This window comes from Poecilia latipinna, unplaced genomic scaffold (assembly GCF_001443285.1).
Source record: "Poecilia latipinna isolate Pla-1442-1.1 unplaced genomic scaffold, P_latipinna-1.0 Scaffold1281, whole genome shotgun sequence".
Taxonomy (NCBI): domain Eukaryota; kingdom Metazoa; phylum Chordata; class Actinopteri; order Cyprinodontiformes; family Poeciliidae; genus Poecilia; species Poecilia latipinna.
Window position 1 is genome coordinate 80,447 of NW_015113897.1, and position 22,939 is coordinate 103,385.

The window sequence follows — 22,939 nt, forward strand, 5'->3', positions numbered from 1 at the left end:
AAAATAAACAAAATTATTAGTTTCAAAAAGGTTAAGTCTTCTTATCCGGTTAACAACAACAAAAAGTAGGACTAAATTAGACTTGTTTTATTTTTATTAAGACAAACCAAGAGACTCATAATCAGGACATTTTAAGGGCTGAGTTTAAAACATTTCACTAACTAAATTAAGGAAGCTCTAGTGACTTCTCTAGCAGTACCACTTCATTTTAAGATAAATATGCCAAAGTATTAGACAAACTACCCAAACTTCTAATTGCTCATACTTTGACAGTGAACCCATCTTTCTCTGTGTTGGTATTGTCGCTTTATGTTATGGTTTACAAAATGAAATCACCAGAACATTACTGAATGTAATAGTGTGTGTGTGTGTGTGTGTGTGTGTGTGTGTGTGTGGGAACACTGGTCGTTACCTGTTCACCCTGGGTGGGGGCGGTACCCCTCTGTGCCAGTTATAAATGTCAGCTGGGGAGTGCTGCGGTTTGATCTGATTTCTGCCCCTCTGTGACACTGACCCTTACTGACTAGCGACTATTTTTAGATGACCTGAAGCCAGCAGACTCTCCAGCTTTTATGCGGGGTGCCAGAGTAAATATTAGCCCAGATATTCCCGCATTGCACGTACTCCTGAACTATGTGAGGCCTGTCATGTTCAAGTTCAATGTCAAACTTCTGTGAGAGAAATACTGGCAGTCACATCTGACATCCGCTGCATTATCAAGAGCACCGCTTTGGGTTATTTACTTTGACACAGTTATTGTCAAATGATTTGATGCAAAAATCTAGTTTTATGACCAATATGACCCCATTAGGAGTTCTCCATCTCTTGGTTCTCTGTCGACACATCTCCTTTTGGGTTGAAAACTTGGTGGTTGTTACTGAATTTCAGGAAACACCATGATGACAGAACTAGTGTGAAGTTAGTCTGATTGTAGTGACCACTGTTCCACTGACCTTTTGTCTTTTATCTCTGTTTGTCTGAGCAGTCAGATCCAAGACTGGTTGGTGTCTTTTTCCATAATGAAAGCTGAGCTGCATTTAACTCATTCAGTCCTACCATTTAGTCGTTATGGTTTGGTTTTACTCTGTTACACATCAAAAGCTCTGAATTTTTATATTCGTTTGGCACAGCTGACTCCATCAAAGTTTTCAAAGCAGCAATAAGACCACTCAGTCAAACTGAGAACATTACATACACACCGATCAGGCTTTTATGAGCGACAGTAGTGAAGACCCTAACCTGCCTGATTGTGATTTTCACCAAATCAAATTTTGTTTCATAGGTTAATAATGCATCCAAAGTTGTTGTTTTTTTCTAGATTTTGCTTGATTTGATAAATTATGTTGTATCATAAACCAGGCAAAATTCAGAGACAACTGCAAAAGCTGGTGTTTGTTTGAATAAAATTAGCATTTTCTCTTGATTTTTATTTTTAAACTCTTTTTAACTCAGATAATGTAAAGACAAGTGTCCTCCTGATAGTTGAGATGATAAATATGTGTCCCCACTCCACACCTTTTCAAACTCTACTTAAAAACCTTGAGAATTTATTTACAGAAAATGACAAATGGTGAAAAAGTAAAAAAAAAAAAAAAAAAAAAAATGCTTTCAGACCTTACTTACACCCATACAGTACCCAAACACGCAGACACGTGCGCACGCACACACATGCACACATGCACAATCTAACCGTTATGTTTTTGGACTGTCGGAGGAAGCAAAAGTAGTTCTACCATAAAATGACAATAAAATGATTTAATTTGATAGAAAAAAAGTGCTACGGGTTCTTTGAAACAGGTTGTAGTTTTGAAACCAGAAGGGAAAAAAACAATGAATAAATGCACTAAAAACAACCAGTCTGCTGATGCATTTACAGACCAGAAATGAAAGAGTTTTACATCAAGGGATAAAATGGCAGGTTTGCATCACTTGCTTGCTGTATCTTAACCAAGCCTGTCGATGGGAGGCTTCCTGCATTTTGCAGTGGCAACATGGAAACAGCCATCCTTGCAAAGTTCATGGAGACCTCGCATCAGAAGATGTCAAACAGAGGCTAAACAATGACTTCCTCAACATGGGACACTAAATTTTACTTTGATTCCAACATTCAAAATGATCTGTCTAGTTTTATGTCCTCTGATCAGTGTAAGGGTTTTCTGAATACAAGCTTGAGTCTGGTTCTGCTAAAACTAGATTTTAAAAAATCTGAAGCAAATGTCTCGACTTTTTCTGAACCTGTTTTTTCATACTTTGTGTAAATTAAAATTGGACCTTGAGTTCAATCTGGACAGGTGTTTTAATGCTTTAAACTTGTAAACGCTTGCACGGGTCTGTTAGCAACCTAAAGTAGTATTTAAGATCATTTTTGATGTCTTTAGTTTAAATTCTCTGGTAAATCCCATCATTGCTGGTGCCTGCTTCGTGGATTTCATAACCAGGAGTTCGTTGGGAGTGAAATATTGCGTGGAGAAGGTTTGCCAGAGCAAACGAAAAGTAAATGATTGGCTAATTCAGATCCTACCCACCAAACAAAGCGTGGGAGGAAACTTATCTCACTGATCATATGATCCAAACTGTTTATCAGTGACCAGAGTAAAACGGATACATGTTCATTATTTTTTAAATTACAAACACTAATAATCACAGTCCGATTTAAACTAAATTAAACGCCTTCTTTGCTGTAGCTCCTCTAAAGTCTCATTGACCCGACGCCTGCAGCGCTACCTTTAAACCAAAGGCCTCCGTCTGATTTTGGAGGGTGTAGTTAATCATTGACGAGCAGCTGGGATTTATTATCTGCTGCAATGCTGTCAGGCAGAAACTTCACTTCCCGCTTGGAAACAGAGACTGTACCTTTCTCTGCTGAACACGTCTGCTTTTACGAGAACCGCGACCTCGCTGCGCTCGTCTCAGTCCAGGTACTTCGCACTTCCTCGTGTTTTCTTGAACAAAGACTCCAAACTGCTCTTCCCAAAATGACTGAATTCATTCATATGTGTAGAAATGTAAAGTTATGGGATTTATTTAGGACATTTTTAGAGGTTGTTCTGATGCGTTTATCGTTTAATGTCAATCCTGTTCATTGTGGATGCACTTTATACTTGTTATGCTTAAAACTGTATAAAAATACACTTTGGGTGACAATGTTAGCCTATTTAATTTTAGACATGTATACTGCAACCTTTAAATACTGTAGGCAAACTGTCAGACTGCAGAGCATCAATATGAGTGTGAGCCACAATCAGAGAAGATTCGAGCTTAATCACTCTTATCAAGCTCAAGTCAGTAGTGATGTGTTGTCAGTATCTCGCCACTGGCAGCTATATGAGCTCATGTTTATGACACATTTATGTCATGTCATGTCATATGTTGCAGACTGCTCCATCTGCACCCTGAAGATCAAGTGGGTCAGGATCACCTGGCGTCATCCACAGCTTCGACCTGCACAAAGCCAGCGGCTAAAAATGCACTCAAGCTGCCATAAGGTGAGTGTCACTGTTACACACAGCCACAGCTGCAGCTGCAGGCTCTTCAGTACGTGATTATCCTCATGCCATCCATTGTCCGACCCTATAATAATCACAACTTTTATTAGGGGTTGTAATCGGCCTCAGGGAGTTGTTACCAAACAAAGCCTGGAACAATCCCGCATTTCCTCATATGAGCCTATTAAACCTTAACTAAACACAAAGTCTCTGGAAGCGTTTTATGACTCAAGACAAAACCCATTGCACTTGTTCAGAGGAATTCCTGATTCTCCTCTATATGCTTTTATACATTTGTTTTTTGGTTGTTTTTTTTTTCTTTTGGTAATTTCCTTACGCGTGTCTCTCTTTAGGAATCAACACAGTCTTGTCCATCCATGAGCTTGAGAGACTCCCACTGCCCAGTGTGCCTGCAGACGGCCACATTCCCAGTCCAGACCAACTGCGGCCATTTATTCTGTGGTACGAGATCACACAAAGTGACCCATCCACTCTTACAGTAAACGTTTTCTCATATTATAACTTCAAACTTCAATGTATTTTATTGGAATTTTAAGTGACAGACAAACGCAAAGTTGTGCATAACTAAAAGTGAGGGGGGAAAATAAAGTTTTTTATTGTATGAAGATAAAAATCTGCATGAGATGAAACCAAAATGAAATATTCTTTATGCCCATGGAAAACTTCATATATGGTTGAAAGCAAGCGCTGCACATCATCCTGAAAATATAATGGTGGATGTGTGTGATGCTGTAGGGATACAGACCAATTTGTGAAGCTGTTATTCTGGAGCTGAGGTTCATTTTCCAGCAGGACAATGTCTCTAAAGCCAGAATGATTTAATCAAAAACGTATTCATGAGTTAGAAGGACCTCTTCAAAGTCACTCTGACCCATGTTGCAAATAATAATGGGCAAAATTTAGTCTCCAGATGCTGAAACGTGGAAGAAATGCACCTCAAAGTACCAGAAGATACATTTCCCAGTGAAATGCATTAAATGCATTGATGTTGTAAAGGTGAAGAAGTTCATGTGTGAATCCTTGAGCTGAGCACAGCATATCGCTGGTCAACAAGTGATTCAGAATCAGTGTACAGCAGCTGTAGCCCTGATTGTGGTTTATTGATGCACAGAAGTTCACAGAGTTAATCTTCACTTGAAGAACCAAAACTGGAAAAATATTGTTCATAAAGTCCTAATAAATACGTTAGTGCAGTGAGGAGATGAGTGAAGACGGGTCGGCTCTCTGAGTGAACTTCAACCAGAGAGCCTCATAAACTTCAGCCAGGCTTTTTACTTTATCAACGGTTCTCGTGTCCTGCTGGGAAAGAAATCGTTTAGCTTCTATGTTTGGAAATCTTTACATCTGGATAGTGATAGCATTTATGACATAAACCCACTCCTGTTTAACCTTGACGCTATCAGCTACTGATTACAAAACACATGCTCTCCCCGCCACGTTCACCGTTAACGCCCGTCTAGACTCTCCACAGATATTAGAAAACCGAAACCTTGTTTAATCAACTGACATTTTGAGACAAATGTGTTTAAAACGTCGTGTTTGTTTCCGCAGCTAGCTGTCTGCTCACCTACTGGAGACATGGCTCCTGGCTGGACGCAGTCAGCTGTCCCCTCTGCAGACAGAAGGTAGACTGACGTGACAGATTTACCGTTAATCTAGAGCCGCATGGCGAGCGTCACACCTGTAATAAAAAGCAGCCCGTCTCTCTTTCAGGTCAGCGTGCTGTGCAACCTGTTTAAGGAGAGCCGATCAGATCAACAGTCCAAGAAAGTTCTCGGGGAAATCACGGACTACAACAAACGCTACTCTGGAGCCCCGCGAAGGGTCAGTGTTTGCACTAGGACGACGTCCTTTCACAGCGATGAATTGCAATATCAGACGAGATTGAGATGAGATTCATTACATTTGCACACAACGGGTTCGGTAATGAGAGCACCTCTTATGCAACCTCAAAGTTTTATTTCATTCTAAAAAAAATAAGTAAAAAAGGCAGACGAAAGAGGACCTCGTTAACACTTGACAAAGGCAGAGCCAGAAGATAATTGATTTCCCAGAAGGCTCTTCTCCTTCACGTACCGCTGTTGGGAAATCGAAATGGGCTTCTTGGAGGATGGGAGCATGGCAGATTAGTAAAATAGAAGCAGATAAAATTGCAGTCCTTTTGAAAAGGTATTTTTTTTAGAAAAGCACCCTGATGATGTCATAACTAAGTGGAGACGATGCATTCAGGACCAGAAAGAAGCTAAGCCCCCCTCCCAAACAAAATTGGTATAAATTAATAGTGCTTTGTTTGCACTGGTTTGTGCAGCTAAACTTTTCTAGCAGTTTTTTTTTTTCTTTTTTGATTTAGTTGATGTAGGTGTGCTGGTTGACCTTTGATGACCTCTGGAAACGTTCATTAATATCTTTAAAATGATGGCAGCAGATAAAGGTTTTTGCCCCACAAACGTTTGGCACCATTGGTTTGATTCGAAGAAGGTGGAGGGATAATGTCACTCAGCTCGATTTCCCTGTTTTTAGCTCCATCCATTTTTCTAGCTTTTTAAATCTGTGTAAAAAAAATTTATCTCATCTGATCAGAACAGGTTAAACTTTAGATTTGCTCCTTTCTGCCTTTTTTTTTTTTTTTTTCCTGTGTGAAACCCTCTGACATGACCTTTGTTGCGCCCCCTTCAGGTGACAGACTACCTCTGCGACGCTCCTCTTCTTCTGCAGTTACTGGCTCGTGGCCTTGGCACCATGGGAAGCCTCGTCTGGCTCTTCCTCTTCAGGGTGGCCCTGTGCTGCGTTGGCACTGTGGTGTCCATCTCCTCCTCCCTCTTCGTCGACCCCGCGCCGTCGTCGTCGACCCCCCTGGAAACGGATCCCTCTCTCTGCGGACTGCTGGGGGTCCTGGACGACCTGGTGGTGGTCATTCTGCTGCTCCTTTGCGTCATTAACGTCAACCAGCAAATTGCACCAGACGGCGGACGACACTCTCCGAACAGAACGACCTCACAGGGAGTCATGGGGAGCTCGTTGTAGTCCTATGCTGCTCGACCGAAAGACGTTTGAAATGGACTTTTATTGGATTTCTGCTCTCTGCCTCGTTGCATGAGCAGATGAGAGAATATTGACAAGAGCCGGACACCATTGATCCCCTCAGACTGTGGATTCCAGGCCTGCTTGTCTAGTGTTTACAGAGCTTATGTAACTGTGATGCGTTCAAATGCAGTGTGGCGGTTCGGCTGTCGCTCCCGAGCGTCAATTAGTTGCTGCAATATTGGAAAAGACTTTTTAAATCTCATCCTTTAAAGTTTAACCTGTAAATGTAGCAGGTTGCAGACGACAGCCATCGTGCCAGTACTGTGATGTTTTTTCCCTGTACATATGTGACATTGTAGGAAGTTGTTTTTATGGTTAAAATAAAGATTATTTATTGTACTGTAACATTCATCTTTATTTAAGTCCCAGAAAACTTTTTTTTTTAAAACAAATTCATGATGAAGATTAGTTTTAAATGTTTCAAGGATGCAGCTGATCATTCCAGCAAACATTATTAGTGTCAGATGATTCAACATGTAAACATTTGAGTTCTTAACCGTCTCTGACATCAAAAACTGCACTAAAAACACAAAGTCATGTAGCAGAAAGTGAGAAGTTGAATCCTGTAATACTTGACCAGCACTAGAATCACATTAATCTGTGTTGCTGCACCAGGCGGCTGCGTTCCTGAACATACGCAGCCAGGGCGAGGGTGAGAGCGCAGGCCGGAGGTCCCTGGGGGCCCAGGGCCACTGCCAGCCCAGGGTGCAGCGCTCCGGGTGGGGCATCATGGCCAGGTGCCTTCCGTCCCTGGAGCACAGGCCTGCAATGCCCTGAGGGGAGCCATTAGGGTTCAGAGGGTACTCCTCTGTGGGGGAACCCTGGTCGTCAAGGTAACGGACAGGGGCGAGACCAGAGGAGGTGATCAGGTCTTGGGCCCGCGGGCTGCGGAATCGCATTAGACCTGCAGGGCGGAGAGGACAAACGTCAAACATGGCTGCTGACGCTGTGCTCTCTGAACCTACTAGCGAGCAGAGCTGTTCGCGAAGCAAATATGTAAAAACCCCGATTTTTATTTTAACTGCTGTACGAACCCAAAGGATCCGACGAGGCTCAGAGTTTTTACCTTCTCCGTGAGCGACCCAGACTCCCAGCGCAGAGCCCTCCATGCCTCTCAGCCAGATGGACGGCGAACTCTGGATCCCAACGCTCACAAAACGCGACTCAAACCGGCCGGACCGATTGTGGGTCAGCACCACTTCAGAGTCTAACCAAAAAAAAAAAAAAAAAAAAACATTTTGACAAAAACAAAATGGGAGAAAGAAGTTAAGTAATAATCTAAGCAGCCTAATCGGCATGCAAGTTATCGATTAGTGAGTTAATCTAAAGATGGTTGATCTTATCGGTCAACTAACGATGAACTGATAAGTGGCTATTTTCTCAAAAACCTAAGGGCTGAAACAATTGTTAGTTTTAGCCCTAAATAGTTGGATTTCTTTTTCTGTTGCTGAATAAGACATTTCTGAGCTCCTACATTTGGATCCGAGGCAGTGTGAATATTCTTTGTTCGTTAGCGCTCTGGTCTGATCTCACCTGCTCCTTCCTCTCCCTCTCCCACCCAGCCCAGCAGGGCGAGCAGCTGGCAGCCGTTGCACACTCCCAGACTCAAGGTGTCTTCCCTCCGCTGGAATCGCTCAAATTCAGCTTTAGCCTTGGGGTTGTAGGCCACAGTGGCAGCCCAGCCTGAAGGAAAGAAAGAAACTGCTAGTAGGAGGAACCTGCACCTGGAGGCATCCTGTCATGAAGCATCGCTTCACGGTTCACCTCTGGCTGATCCCAGGACGTCTGCGTAGCTGAATCCTCCGACGAACACGACCGCCTTGAAAGGTTGGAGGGTGACGGATCCGGAGCAGAGGTCCTGCATGGTGACGTCCCAAACCTGCACAACCAGGGTTACATTTAAACCAGGAAGTGAGCGCACATGACTGCGAGGCGCTTGTTATCGACCTCAAAGCCCGCCATGAACAGAGACACGGACATCTCTCTGTCTCCGTTGCTGCCCTCCTCTCTGACCACGGCGACACGTGGCAAACCTGCAGCTGAAAGAAGAAAAGCAGAAATTACTGACTCAGTAAAGTTAACTTTGGGATTACTTTACCATGAAATATGAAAACTTACAAATATATCCTTTTACCCCTTCAACTTTTCAATATTTCCTCACATTAGAACCATTGATTGTAATGTACTTTTGAGGGATACAGAGTAATAGATTAATACAAAATGTTTGATTTTTATTTGTAAAAAGCTGTGAAATAATCCATCCCACCATAATGCTCTATATTCTGTTGGTCTATCATAGAAAATCTCTAAAACAAAATAAATAAAAAAAAACATTGTAATTTGTGATTGCAACATGACACAATATCAAACGTTTGACACGTAAATATTTTGCAAGTGAATATTTCACAACACCAATATAATCTTGTATATAATATAATATTGATCTTACCGAGCTGCCGTATGCTAGGAGTTTCAGAGGGGTCAAAGGTCAGCTTAAAGTAAGGCTGCATCCTCCTGGAAAGCCCTTCCTCCTCCTGCTTCACGCACAGCTCGTCGGCTTGGAGACGCTCCAGTTGGAAGCTTGTTGCCTCCCAAACGGCCCTGAGGTCGGGCAGCGACTCGGACAGAACCTCCTGTCCGTCCACCCGGACCCTGACCTGGGAACCGACGGGGAAGGGGCATCAGAGAATCAATCGGTGTGAACAGAAGAGGGTCTCGGCATGCTCTGCGGACGTCTCACCGTAGCCTCTGGTCCGAAGCCGCAGGTTCTGCCGATGCGATGGCACCGCAGGCCTCCATCCCTGTATCTCTGACAGACGGCTTCCAGGTCAGTCTGAGAAACCTCCAGAACCAAACCCAGCTCCTCGCTGAACAGCAGCTCCATCACTGCACAGAAAACAGGGAGCGCCACAGTTTACTGAGTAAAGGAGAGGAGGCAGAGTGAATACTGTGAGCAGGCTGCAGCAGAAAAACCTGCACCTGCATGTAAGGCAAACATACATTTAAAAAAAAAAAGAAGAAAAAAAAAAGAAAAAAAGGGAATCCAATACATTTTAAGGTCTTAATTTTGTGTACTTTTTAAGGATCTGCAATATAGGTTGTATTGAAAAAATAATTGAATGGACACAATTTAATGCAAAAGCTACTGAAGTAGTTTAAATATAAGTAGAAATATTAGAATAAATATCTGCGTTAAACCTCAAGTTTGCTCAAGTCTGAACAAAAACAAAAGCCTCAAAATTTAACCTGATATTGAAAGAAATTAATTTTAATAAAACTCAATAATTCCCTTAAAAAGTAGTTTAGGATTTATAATATTTGAGTATAGTTATAGAAACACAGACATGTGGAACAGAAATGTTGCAGCATCCAAAGGAAAAAGCAAGAATCATATTTGCACTTCTTATAAAACCTGATCTGATTTTCTTACAATAGTATCTGTGAGGAAGTTGGTGGCATTTAATTCAAGTTTTTAAGACGAATATCTCTAATGCCTGTGTAAAAATGGAGAGATTTCTCACCGTTTTGATGATGAGCGCCTGTAAAAGGTCTTAGCAGCATAAGGACCTGAAGAGGCTGAATGTTTTATGACAGAGAAGCAGAACAAATCCACTCATTCACCTCCGGATCCGTCTGAAGAGAGCTCAACGTCAAACCCACGGTTCCCAGCGAAAGCCATTTCCAGCAGGCAGGAAACGAGGCCTCCATCGCTGATGTCATGTCCTGCGCTGAGGAGACGATCTGAGCGAAGAGGAAAAAAATAAATAAAAAAAACTTCAGCTTTGTAATAATAAAACAAAACTGATACTCTGGCTTCTAAAAGTCACTGATGGAAATCAATGGCAGCCTTTTATTTGCTGAAATAAACAACCAAACCAGCAGGGGGCAGTGTTATCGCCGGTACGATTATAGCTAATGAAGGACAAGTTGTGAGGGGGGGGGGGGGAACCCCTAGGCAGACTTAACCAAAGCAAACACTTGCATGTGTTCATCTGCGTACTTAAAAGTTTGAATGTGTTGGCAGACTGACCCTCTAAGAGCTTCTGGGTGGTGGTGAAGCAGGCGCTCAGGAACTCAGGCCTGTCCAGGTCAGGACAAACGTCCCCCAGCTGACTGTAGCACTGAGCCAGGGCAGAGCCACCGAGACGGTGGCGGCCTGGACTGACTGGGACCCACAACAACACGCCTAGAGGGGTAAAAAAAATAAAAATAAAAAAATACAAAAACACTGTGACGTTGTAGAAAGTGTGGCTTATGGTCAATTCAGGTCAAAAATCCTGCTTTCAACCAATCAGAGTGATGGATTCGTCCTTTGTTTCTATTGGCATATCGCACCTTTCCCATCTGGATCCTCGAGATCCGGCGTCACCGTGGCTGTGATGTCGGGGCAAACGGCATACGCAGAAATAACCAGAGCGCCTGAAGCAGATTAAATCCTGTTAAATTCAGAAACTCATACATTAAGAGTACACAGACAAAAACACAGGACGAAACGTGCAGACAGGATTTTACAAGCGTTTTCCCGGCCGTTTTTTTTTGGGACATATTTCATTCTGGCCGTGAGGCTGAACAGATGAAGTGTTATTAGTTCATGACGGAGCAAAAATACGATTTCAAGTGATGTATTGATTTCAGGTTATATTTCATTTACTTTAAAGGGTAGAAGGGCTGACTGCTTAAAAATACAACAGACTGCCCAAGGTTCACTGTTATGGATGATTCAAAGAGGAAATAAAAAACTTCCACATGTATACAAAAGGACGGTTGATACAAAGAAAAAATCAGAATTTTAGCATCTGAGACAGAAAAACCTTTCAGACAACAGTGAATGAGCCGAGGGTTTCTCAGGAAGTCGGCCATTGTAATACTAATTTTGATTTCTTTTTTTTTAAGTTCTAGCTCCACTGGCAGATTTTACACTGATTTTCCTGTGTTTTAAGTAAAAAAAAATCTGCTAGTGGATCTAGTACTTTTTCATCAATAAAGAAACTATTGACTTAAAACAAGCAACTATATTTTGCTGAAGAGTTACTTGTAAGTTAGTGCACTGGATGTAAGGCAAAACTAAGATATTTGCTATAAAACCCAGACAAAAATACAGCGTAAAAACACACAGATTTTATGTTTCTTAACAGTTTACTATTGCACTGTACTGATGGATTCATTTTGCTACTCCTCACGCTTAAAACATGAGGTTTATGTTTACTTTTGGAAAATAAGAGATCAAAATCCTGACTGCTACAGAGACTTTATTTGTGTGTGAAGCTTTAGGTTTAATCTTTTTCTTCTTCTTGCGATGCTGTCCTTTTAAAATCTGTAAGAAAATTCTCTTTGCCTATTCTGTGGTGCATAAATAGCGGTGAGGAACGTAAATGATGATGGTTGCTGCTCAAATGTTCGTACAGAGCGACTGCCGAGCCTACATGAGCTTCTATAAACCAGATGAGGATCTTCTTGCACTGAAGCACTGAAGTGTGGGTACCTGGCGCTTTGACCGTCTCTGTCCCCACTCTGGCTGCCATGCTCAGAGAGTCCTTGCCCCCGTCGATGGCCACGCCCAGCTGACCCATGACCTCACACATGGCCTTGCAGGCGTCCCACAGACATGCCCCCTCGCCGGGCAGCTTGGCGGCCCACATCCAGTTCCCACTGCACTTCACATCCTGAAATGCGGCACGGAAACTTGAAATATCTCAGAAACTGAAAAGTCGTCGCATCAGTCGGGACTTTCAGCTCCACAACATGTTTGCTGGTAGTTTTGGTGGTCTCACCTTCAGAGCCGTGACTCTGGCAAACAGCAGGTTGGTGAGAGCCTCTCCGACAGCCATCCGGGCCCCCGCCGCTGGGCAAACCAGGCCTTTGACCGGCTGCTCCCCGATGGCCGTGGCCGCCCCCTGCAGGCCGAACGGTGACAGAGCCACGACCGCCACGTCGGCCAGAGGGGTGTGAAGGGGGCCGACGCACTGTTGCTGGGCAACCAGGCCGGTTACAGAGCGATCCACCTAAAGGAGGGAGGTAGCAAAGTGGGGACAGAGTCACAAAATGTTGGAACAATAAAAAAAATATATAAATAACTATTTTGGCAAAAGACACCACCTTATTGGTCAGGTAGCGTTTAGACGCCACAGCAGGCAAACGTAAAACCCGCTGCAGGGCGTCTCTGACCGTCAGCTCAACAGGAAGACTCAGGGGCAGAAGGGTGGGGGCCAGGCGCTCCATCCGAAACTCTTTCTGCGGCATCTTGCCCAGAACCCAATCCAGCTGCAGGTCAACAGGATGGCGGACGCCGTCTGCCCGATCGCCGTCGCTTCCCTCGTCATCAACCAGAACGATCTGTGTGGAAAAAAAAAACAAAACAAAAAAACACACACATGAAGATAAACAAGCTGCTGCCATCCCGGTACAATTTTCCGCTACGTTTTAACGCCGCAGTGGACAAAAAAAGTTATGAAGCATGCCTTTCCGTCTCCTGTGATGCGTCCCACAAAGTCAACAGGACACTTTTCCCGCTGACAAACTCTCTCCAGGTACGACTTGTCTGACGGCCGCAGCAGCAGAGCGTTGCTCTCCTGGTACTCGGCCCCCCACAGCTCCAAAACGCTCAGCGTGGGGTCGCCTTTCTGCACACACACAGAAAAAAAAGAGGGGAATGATGTGGTTTTGTGTTGAGAATGAAGAGTGCCAGATTAAAATGAATAAATAAATAAATAACTTATGAAATAATTTTTTTAAAACTGAAAAATGAAATCACTACATTTAATTGAGGCTCATAAAAATAATTCTATATTTATGTCAAGTTTTTTTTTTTTAATTACACATTTGATTAATTTAGTCATTAATTATTTATAATTTGGCACTCTTCTCTCTCCATAGTTTTGATATTTTTGATATTTCTTATTCAAATTTAAGAATATATAGTAGGAAGTTTTTTTTCTGGTCTTCCTGTCATTATCAGTCCTTTATAGTCTTTACACATAAGCAGCAGAGGCAGCCCAACAGCTAACACTGTGGTTAGCACCTTACAATAGCGATTAGCACAGCCAGCCTTACTGAAACAGCAGACTGTGTATTCCTTGAGAATGTTGACAGTTTAACTCTGACATTTCTGAAAGGCTCTTTAACTCCAGAATGCTTCAGGACAGAGTTGTTAAAAACTCAGTTAAATGAAAGCAAGCAAGCCGTATTCCACTGAGCCTTCCTGTTATCTGCTTAAAGTCTTGATCTTTCCTGCAGGCTAGATAAACCACAAAATGTTGGCACTGAAAACATTTCATTTCTTTCCTTCCTCTAGCTTTACTTCAAGCATCTCACTGATATTGAAAATGGCAACCTCTAGGTGTTCCTTCAGTAACAGCATGTACACTAAAGAGTGTTGTTGTCACCACAACCTGGCAGAGCTTTGGCACTGCTTGTTGACCGACCCGCCCACGAGTTTCCGACCCACCCTTGTTTTTCTTGGTGCAAAACAACTGCATTCATGTGCAAACCTGAGCAAAAGTTGAGATGTTTGTGCCCATTACCTTGAATTTACTGCAGAAGATCACAGCGCCGGCTGGCTCGCTGAGCTCCTTCAGAACATTACCTTAAGACGAGAACACACATCAGCCCTCGGCCTCTCATTTCTAAGTTTAAAATGCTTTCAAACTCCACGAAGCTCGAACCATTTCCTCCTGCTCCCTGATCATGGATGCTGCAGATGGGGTTGCCGTTGCTTCTCTCCAGGCAGGCCCTGAGAGCGCGGTTCATCTTCTGCTCCATCTCAGCGTCTCCCCTTTGGACCGCTCCCAGGTCCCTCTCGCTGCAGTTGTCTCCTTGCACCTGCAGTAAGAAAACAGCTTCCTCGTTGCAAAAATCATCAGCGTCACGTAAGCACGCTGCCAGCCTGTCCGTGGTTCGTACTTGAACAGAAGAGGCCGCTCCTCCTCCCACGCCGATCCGATACACCGGCCCGCCGATCTTCACCACCTCCATCCCTGATTGCAAACAGCCGGAGAAGAGGAGCGACGGGAGACGGAGTGACTCACTGATCAATGCGCGTTGTAAAAATAGCTGCAGAATGGATTGCTGGAGTTCACGCAGACAGTCGGACATTACCGGCTTCTGCCTCCTCTTTCTTCACGTAGTTGTCCTCGATCGATCCAAGACCGCCGCTGAACATGATGGGCTTGATCCATTCCCGCCGCTCTCCATTAGCCAACCGCATGCCAAAGGAACGGGCAAAACCTAGAAGAAGAAGACTCTAAGATAATAGTAACCAAACACCCTACAGACATATAAGTATCATTCAAGTATCAGTCATTAAGTATCTCCTGAAATGTTGGTATGGCAATCCCCAACATCCTCAGTACAAACATTAAATATTATTGCAGACAGCAGTGCAGGATCTCGATTAATGAATTAATGTAAAGTTGACGGATCTTATTGATCAATTAACAATTGATAAGCAGCCGTTTAAAAAAAAAACCCACTGTATATCAAGAGAGTCAACCATCTTTTATAACAAATTTTTCATTACATACTGAATAATAATAAAAAAAAGTGCCCTCTCCTGGACGGAGGCCAAACTACAACACTGAAAGAAGGTCTAAGCGGATGTTATTAGATAATCGATTGGAGTGTTTTTTACTCTAATAAATAGAACCTTTGAGTAGTTATTTATATTAAACATACTAGTTTTACACCGTTTATTACCCGAGTTGTGTGAATTAACTCAAACTTGAAGAACAAAACCGTCTTCTCTCACCTGACAGGACAGGTTCTCCAAACTTGTTGCCGTAGTCGGAAGCTCCATCGCTGGCTTCAATGGCAACCTGCAGTGGAGGGGCAAAGCTGGATGGATACTCCCAGCCCTCACCTTCCTGCTCCCAAGGGAGACTGTAGCCTGCAGGCGAGGACAGAGAGAAAAGTATTGAAACTGAAATGATTTTATGAAGTATTTTAAGACTAGTTTTCCTAAATTACTATAATTTACTATTGTTCCTCTTGCAGGTGGGAACACCAGCAAGTCTAGCACAACGTCAGACCACACAAGGCTTACAGAATTTGGGGGGAAAAAATGGAGAATTAGAAAAGTGACTGAACAAATATGTTCAGTCTCTTTTAGTCAAGATTTTCTTCTTTTCTCTACTTCTCATCTGTGCTTCTATCACTTTATGACTTTTAGCATTTTGGTCATCATGAGTATCCAGACTCTGACCACCTGGCTAAATATTACATTAGCGTAAGAAATTCAACTTCATAACATGTATTAGCCAACAATTATTGCACTCCAAACAATCCTCTGCAATATGAATATTGCACACAGTGGGATTTATAATGATGATATACTCGCGATATATCGTGCATCCCGAACGTATGTCTAGTTTGGAGAAAGGTTGACAGGAGAACAAATCCTCTCCAGGATGAACATTTCGCCTTCACTTAGGTTTGTAAAGCTGCAAGGCCATTATTCTGATATTTAGGAAAGATCAATTATTTTGGTAATTCTAACTAAACTAAAACAAGAGCACTCCGGTCTAATTTAACTTCAGATAGTGAGAAAAGAAAAAAGTTGTGAGTGTTTTTATTCGGTGTGTGTAAACTTCTGGGTTAAACTCTATGCTTTAGAAATGATTTACAGACCTTATTGACCAACTTCACTGGCCTTTGTTCTGGAATTATAGGTGAATCTCAGGAAAATAAGATAAAAACCTAAATATTTGCTTATTTCAGCAATTCAAGTTGAAAAGTTTAACTTATATTTATTTATTGCACATAGGATATTATTATTTGACTATTTCTGAGAATATTAATGGTTATAGTTTCCAGCTAAAGAAATTAATAAATTAAATTTCTGAAAAAAGTAACTACTACCACCAACTAAAAGTATAACCATACACAGCAGCTCTTGCTGTTGGAGTCCACGCCTTGTGAATCGCTCACTACCACACTTTTTCCTTCCACTCAACTTCCTCTTAGTTCATCTGTCAGAGATAACATTTTGTGACTTATTGTGCAGAATGTCAATAACTATCTGCTGGTCAAGTAACAACAAGTCAACAATACTCCGCATGATCGTCCAGGGCATTACATCACAATAAACACCCTTTGTCTAATGATTTTTGATGATATTCTAAAATATTGAGATCCATCTGTACTTTATGAAAGTTTTTCTTCCCTTTAAGGTTTTCAAAGTGCTCAAAAAATAAAGCTCAAAACAAACAAATGTTTATTTCCTGCCACCATTAGAGCAGTTGGTCCCCACGGCGCAGTGAGCTACCTGGGATGTGCAGGTTTCCGAAGCAATATCCCGCAGTCCCAGCGATGACGTGCCCTCCTCGCCCGGCGCTCTGGACATCTCTGATGCGACCTCCGGTCCCCGTGGTGGCGCCGCTGAATGGCGCGACACCTGCGAGGTTCAGAGTTCGCTAAGCGTCATTACTTTGTACTAGAGCCACGTCGGTTACTTGTGACTTTGACTGGCGGAAGTGAGAGCCGACCGGTCGGGAAGTTGTGCGTCTCGGCGGTGAAGATGACGTGTCGCACCGAGCGCCGTGTCTCGTACGGGCTAGCTTCCGAGGGGTCTGCTGGGTAAATGCACCGCAGCTCCCCGCCCCTGATGCCACTGGACACAGAAATGAAACGTTTCACAGAGCGGGCGGGGCCCGGGGCCACGGGCTCGCGAGCGTCTCCCAACGCCACCTGCTGTTGTCGCAGAACTTGATGACGTTGTTCTGGTTGCTGTGCCGCTGGGTGTCCATGATGAGGCTGAAGAGGGTCGCCGGCTGCTCCTGCCCGTCGATCACCATCCGCCCGCGGAAGAACCAGTGGCGGCTGTGCTCGCTGGGACACAGAGGGACACACACGCTTGGGAACCGAGTCAAAAACGTAAAACGAGGAGGATGCTCGGGCGATTCCTCCGCTCCACCTGTTGGACTGAGCCAGGTCGAAACACTCCACGCTGGTGGGATTCCTGTTGATCCTCTGGAACATGGACGTGTAGTAGTCCAGGTCCCAGGAGTCAAAGGCCAGACCTGGAGCACGCACACAGACAGCAGCATAAACACCAAGGCAAAAACAGGCAGCGTGAACCGATTCAGACAGAGAAAAAGGATAAACAGCAAACACACCGACACACACCGACACTTCTCCAAGGGAGGATAAACCCAACACAGTCTGGCTTTGATGCGTCCAATGACTGGTAATCTGATCAAATGATCCTCGCAATATAAACCATGTTTTGCTCCACAGCAAAGCAAAATAAAATGACCAAATGGGTTTGGCTGGATTTACGTCTTTTAATCCCCCGAATGTGACTGAATATAACACAGCTGTCATAATCCATAGCAAAACATATTGATGCGCCAAGTGAAGGTGTTTAGAGAACATGGAGCTGCATCTCTACACCCTCCTCCTCAGTGGTGGCCCATCACTTCAAACCTCACTGAAATACACAAAGTTTACGACTGTATTGTTTCAAAATGTTTAAACGTTTAAGAGAAGCAAATACTTTTCGCAGAATGTTTCAGTTTTACCACAAAATCTTCAGCTTTGCTCCACAAGTCACACCACGTCCAGCATGCTCGGTCTGTTTGATAAAGCAGGCCTGTCTGCTGGTTTCACTACGTTAGTGAGGCACACAGAAACAAGACATGCCAGATAATGAGCAGCGGCTTCATCGTCTTGTGACTTAACGAGCTAAGTGGGAATGTCATGCATCATGTGACGTTACGGCCTCCACCGAGTACTTACAGAGAGCTGCAAGACTGGAAAGAGGGCATGAAGAAAGATGAAAGAGAGAGAGGAGGAGGAGAGAGATATCACAGCAGGGTATAAACACCAGAGACTCGGTGTGTGTGTGGAGGTAAAAGCAGAGCAGCGGAGACCTCAGCGCTGCCAAAAAGCCTCACCCAGCTCGCTGTTCGCCGTCTCCAAGGCGGCGCAGCCCTTCCCCAGGACGTCCACCTCAAACACCGGCTGCGGCGCGGTTTCCACGGCGAAGGAGGTGATGGGATGTTGATAGACGCACTCCGTCATGCTGTCATGGAGACACTCGATCAGCTCCTTCACGTCTGCGCTGAGCTCGCCCGCGCTCCGTCCGTTCTCGGCCTGACGAGGAGACGGACGTGTCGCTTCAGAGAAATAAATAAGTAGGAGTAAAATGGAATCGTGACCTTCCCGTGTCACCGTCAGCGACCTTGATCAGAAACCTGCGGGACCGCTCCACTCGCGTGACGTTGGAGAGGCCGGCGCTCTGGCAGATGGACATGGCATTCGTTGACCAGGAGGTAGAGAAGTTCAGCCTGAAAACACACAGACAAAAAAAAGCTGACGCACAACTCAGAACGACCCCCACGTTCTATGGATGCAAATATATGGAAATATGCGCAGCATTAATAAGGCTGCTATGGTCAATAACCAATATTGACAAATATTTGACATATTGGCCAGGAAAATACCTGATTGGTCCATTTCCACTTTAAACATTTTGACAAATTCTCATGTCACTCCTCTAAAGCAAACCACATTACGGCACACTTAACACACGTTGAGGTTCAAAGTGTCTCACCTCAGTGGCCTGCATTCTGATGAATATTCATTAAAAGGAGCGGATGAATATTCATGCTGGTCTCGTTACCCTCGAAGCCTCATTACATGAATAAATGAATACATTTTCACCAGTTCACCAAGTTCCTTGCTACAAAACTATGAGCAGAGCTACAACATGAAACCGACAGATCAGATATGGGCTAAGCTAACGTTTTTTTCTTTTGCTGACCATGGGACACCAGAGACTGTGTGTGGAAGTGAGGCTTCACACTTTCTGTCCTAGGGACCAGATTCCAATTAGGAAACTATGCTGGCTTTGCTAATTAGCACTGCTGGTAGAGAAAGGGCCCCAAGACAAATTTAGCGTTTGTTGCAGCAGCATAATCTGACAGCGGAAAAATTAGACAACCTACACCTCTTGAGCAAATTCAGTGGAGAATCAGTGATTATGTGGACTTGCTTCTCTTCCAAAACACAGTGAGGACCTTGTTAAAATGCATAAACTGTAAACCCACTTCACAGAATAATTGTCTTGAATATACGGCCAAATCAACCTTCCTTCATGGCTACTTCAGTGAGACGTAGAAACCAGGCCTCTGGAGGATGTAGACTAGTTATGCAAAGAGGATAAGTTAAGGAGACCCCTCTCTTTTTGCGCCACCCTTAAGGATGCTGTATGCTGTTACACTAAAGCTAATGAAATGCCAGCCTCCGGTGTGCAGAAGTCACGAGCAGCACCTCGGTCCGATCTCCACTAGTTTGTCCCCGCTTCCCTCCGTGAGCCTCGGTTGGTCAGACAGCGGCTCCGCCTGCAGAGGAGGACGAAACAACCAGAGGAGAACCTCCGTCTGCGCCGCATCCAGACGCTCGCAGCCTGCGGAGGAGAGCAGGAAGAGCATTTAGGGCAAGGTGGAAGGCCGCCGGCCGCCGTTCCTAGAGCGAGTTCATCGGCGTGATCTCACCTGTCAGCTCCACGTTGTAGCACAGCTCGGTCGTGATGGACAGGTGAGGGAAGAGCTTTGCTGCCCTCTGCAAGGCTCGTCCAATCAGAGCTTCGCCGCTGTAGAACCTCAGGACGGCCATTTTTCTGAGGAGAAGAAAATCCAGTTTACAAGGCACGAGCCTGATAAGCATTCCCCTTTTGAAGCAAGTTTAGAAAAAAAAAACCCAGCCTAGTTTATGTTTAGATTATTCTCTGCATGTTCCAAAGATGCTGAAAACATAATGTTCAAGTTAGCATCTTGTATGGCAACTTAGGTACGCTTCATTTATGCTCTACTAGAAATGTATGCTCAATACAGATTCTTTAAAGTTCAACTAGTGATCGCTTTTAATTTTACTTTATTTGTAAAAATGCAAAAAAAAAAACAAAAAAACAAATGTAAATTCTTTGCTTGGTCACCAAACCAGACATGGTTGATCTAAGATTATCTAAAGACCCTAAATGAGGTGAAATGGCCCTTTTTGGTTTCAGGGAGAGTTCAAATGTATCTGTTGGTTTTATGTCAGTGGTTCAAAAATTAAAACAGAGCTGCTGTAGCAAATCAAGGTTCAAATCCAATTCAAATTTAATTCAAAAATACTTTATTAATCCCAAAGGGAAATTAAATGTTGCTGTGATTCATAACATCTGAATAATTCACAATTTTATTCAGATTTTATTTTACCCCAAACACATGAAATTCTGGAAACCAAAACATATTTTTATTCAAAGATTTCCTTTTTGTCAGTAGTTACCCAAACTACTGGGTAAATATAACTATTGTAATAGTTTGGGCATTCACGTCACTTCTTATATAATTTTAATCAAATCAGATTTCAAATGAAGCTGTGTGTTAAATCATAAAAGAGACAATCACAATCAAGTATACATAAATGTGAAAAGTTTACTTTTCAAATTAAATTTATGTACTTTCCACAGTGCATTTTAAGCCTTAGAGAGACTGATAAAGTACTTCAAAACAAGTTAGACAATAAATAAAGTACAGATCATTTATGAATAATAAATCTACTTTTTAAAAAAAAAATAATAATAATAATTTTAAGTGAAACTGATAAATCGCAAAGTTTGCCTCAACTCAAGACCAGTTCAGCAGCATAGTTAAAGACAACATGGTGATGAGCAGAACTCTGGTTTCTACAGATAAAATGTTGACAAAAGGCGACCCCTGATACTGAAACCCCCTAATCAAGAGAGTGAACTCAGATCAGGACTGTCCTCTGTTCTGCTTTAGATGCGTTGACTGATAAACTCAAATTCATTCTTTAGCAAGATAACAACAAAAAAATTATATATAAATCTCTACGTTCAGTGAAAAGAATAAGAGGTTTATGATTAACCGCCAGCATTGAGTGAAGACAAAAAAAAAAAAACAACAAAGAACAGAGTCAGATTTTCAAGGTCCAAATAAGAAAAATGTTTTCTCTTTTTGAATGCAGCATCAGTTTGTTTCTAAAATGCATGTCTGCTTCCCTCATTCACGTCATCATGTTTGATTCTTTTAGAGGAAAACCTATCTAACAAGAGATTTACTCATTTCAAAGCTCTTTCACTTCAGTTTTTCCTCTGCCAGTCGTGATTCAAACACTGGGAGCATAAATCAGGAGTTTTATGCAGCAAACTGCATAAAGCATGTACTCAGCACGCACACACTTTTTCACGGTAACTACGAGTTTAGCAATTAGCAACAGTACAAGAGTGACTGCGAGAAGATGAAGAGTAACACCACTAATATATCCAAAAGGAGGAGGAGTTACTTATTGAAAGCTATGGATCAGAGAGTTAGCAGGAAGCTAACTTACGTGCAGCAGCTTCACTAATTTAGGATGGAAAGCTGAGACAGTCACCGCAGATCTGGACAAGACTCGTCTTCCTGAACGAAAGCTTGGAAGTTGTCTGCTTATGGGTCGGCAACGCAGGCTGGCAGGGGGCAGGATGGACGGAGATCATGTGCGCCGCTCTGACCGCATCACGCATGCGCAGCTGGGGATCGTTGAGGTAGACGATCCTGGAATGTCAGACAATTTGGGAAGACCTTGAATGCATCACCTCACCACCGCGCCTCTCCGTATCTACTGTGTGTAAAAACAGATGAGCTTCTCGCCAACAAGCCCAAGTTCTGTCGAATAAAACTTAAATTTGCCCATTTTATTCCATAATTTCACTTCTTTCATAATTTTAAACCTTCATAACAAATCAATACATTTTCCTGAAATTTTGTTGTGAACAGTATTAATTAAATTAACGTCAACCTTCCTATAAAACAAGCTTCAACACGCATCTGCCTCGGGTGACATCGCATAAGGCAACTATTCATTGTGCTTAGACTACAGCCATTAGTGCTTTCCATATTTTTTCACTCTCTTAACTGCGTCATGTCTTTTTTTTTCTACTGCTTTTGGCACAAGTGACCTTTATTAGACAGGAGGCCGGCAGGAATCAAACCCAGGACAACCGCGTCGAGGACTAGCGACTGCGCATGCTCCACCAACTGAACCACTCAACACCACTTACATTATGCTTTTATTCAAAATCCTCCTTCAAATGCGCGTGATTGCATTCTGCATGGCTGCTCTTAAGGTTTTAGCAGAAAGCGATGCATGGATTTTATGAAAAGTTTGGCAACATCACAGCTCATGGGAACAGTTTGTGAAGAGGAACAAGGCAGACTGGAACGGAACTGCCAAAGATTTTTCTTCCCAAGCCAAGTTGTTATAAAAACCATTTGGTCAGGTTGGCATGTTGCATTTAAAATACTTTTCAATTTCCAACCATGCTTCCTGGAGACCTGCTGCATCATCTGCTACTTCTGCTGAAAATT

The 22,939-nt window shown here is 43.2% G+C and overlaps 2 protein-coding genes across 3 annotated transcripts; one reads left to right on the plus strand and one right to left on the minus strand.

The window, feature by feature from the left end:
- Positions 1–2,487: 2,487 nt before the first annotated feature.
- On the plus strand, positions 2,488–6,932 carry LOC106961253 (E3 ubiquitin-protein ligase RNF170). Its single transcript, XM_015054847.1, has 6 exons — positions 2,488–2,918; positions 3,376–3,485; positions 3,839–3,947; positions 5,058–5,131; positions 5,220–5,330; positions 6,183–6,932. The coding sequence occupies exons 2-6, from the start codon at positions 3,465–3,467 to the stop codon at positions 6,528–6,530; spliced, it is 663 nt and encodes a 220-aa protein (XP_014910333.1). The 5' UTR covers positions 2,488–2,918; positions 3,376–3,464; the 3' UTR covers positions 6,531–6,932.
- pfas (phosphoribosylformylglycinamidine synthase) lies at positions 6,930–22,209 on the minus strand. 2 transcript variants are annotated; one of them, XM_015054842.1, is made up of 28 exons: positions 21,921–22,209; positions 20,081–20,205; positions 19,857–19,992; positions 18,766–18,871; positions 18,479–18,677; positions 17,497–17,602; positions 17,271–17,411; positions 17,069–17,193; positions 16,849–16,977; positions 15,334–15,471; positions 14,685–14,813; positions 14,490–14,563; positions 14,252–14,408; positions 14,111–14,172; positions 13,049–13,210; positions 12,687–12,923; positions 12,362–12,592; positions 12,073–12,253; positions 10,926–11,009; positions 10,621–10,776; positions 10,212–10,331; positions 9,331–9,476; positions 9,040–9,247; positions 8,538–8,629; positions 8,355–8,469; positions 8,124–8,273; positions 7,657–7,797; positions 6,930–7,494 (listed from the first exon to the last, which is right to left on the minus strand). In XM_015054842.1, exons 2-28 carry the CDS (start codon positions 20,199–20,201, stop codon positions 7,184–7,186), a joined length of 3,957 nt encoding a protein of 1,318 aa, XP_014910328.1. In that variant the 5' UTR covers positions 20,202–20,205; positions 21,921–22,209; the 3' UTR covers positions 6,930–7,183. The 2 variants fall into 2 exon arrangements, with proteins under 2 accessions (XP_014910328.1, XP_014910329.1); XM_015054843.1 differs by lacking the exons at positions 18,766–18,871; positions 19,857–19,992; positions 20,081–20,205; positions 21,921–22,209 and adding an exon at positions 18,321–18,334 and having other exon boundaries at positions 18,479–18,556.
- Positions 22,210–22,939: the final 730 nt, after the last annotated feature.

Bases quoted from the DNA above. Each gene is read 5' to 3' on its own strand.
- LOC106961253 (XM_015054847.1), top strand. From the start codon at position 3,465: ATGCACTCAAGCTGCCATAAG. The intron at 3,486-3,838 runs GTGAGTGTCACT...GTCTCTCTTTAG, and splicing joins TGCACTCAAGCTGCCATAAG to GAATCAACACAGTCTTGTCC. The intron at 5,331-6,182 runs GTCAGTGTTTGC...CGCCCCCTTCAG, and splicing joins ACTCTGGAGCCCCGCGAAGG to GTGACAGACTACCTCTGCGA.
- pfas (XM_015054842.1), bottom strand. From the start codon at position 20,201: ATGGCCGTCCTGAGGTTCTACAGCGGCGAAGCTCTGATTGGACGAGCC. The intron at 18,872-19,856 runs GTGCTGCTCGTG...GTGTGTTTTCAG, and splicing joins CTAGTGGAGATCGGACCGAG to GCTGAACTTCTCTACCTCCT. The intron at 17,194-17,270 runs GTGGCGTTGGGA...TTCTGTGTCCAG, and splicing joins AAGTTCTGCGACAACAGCAG to TGGCATCAGGGGCGGGGAGC.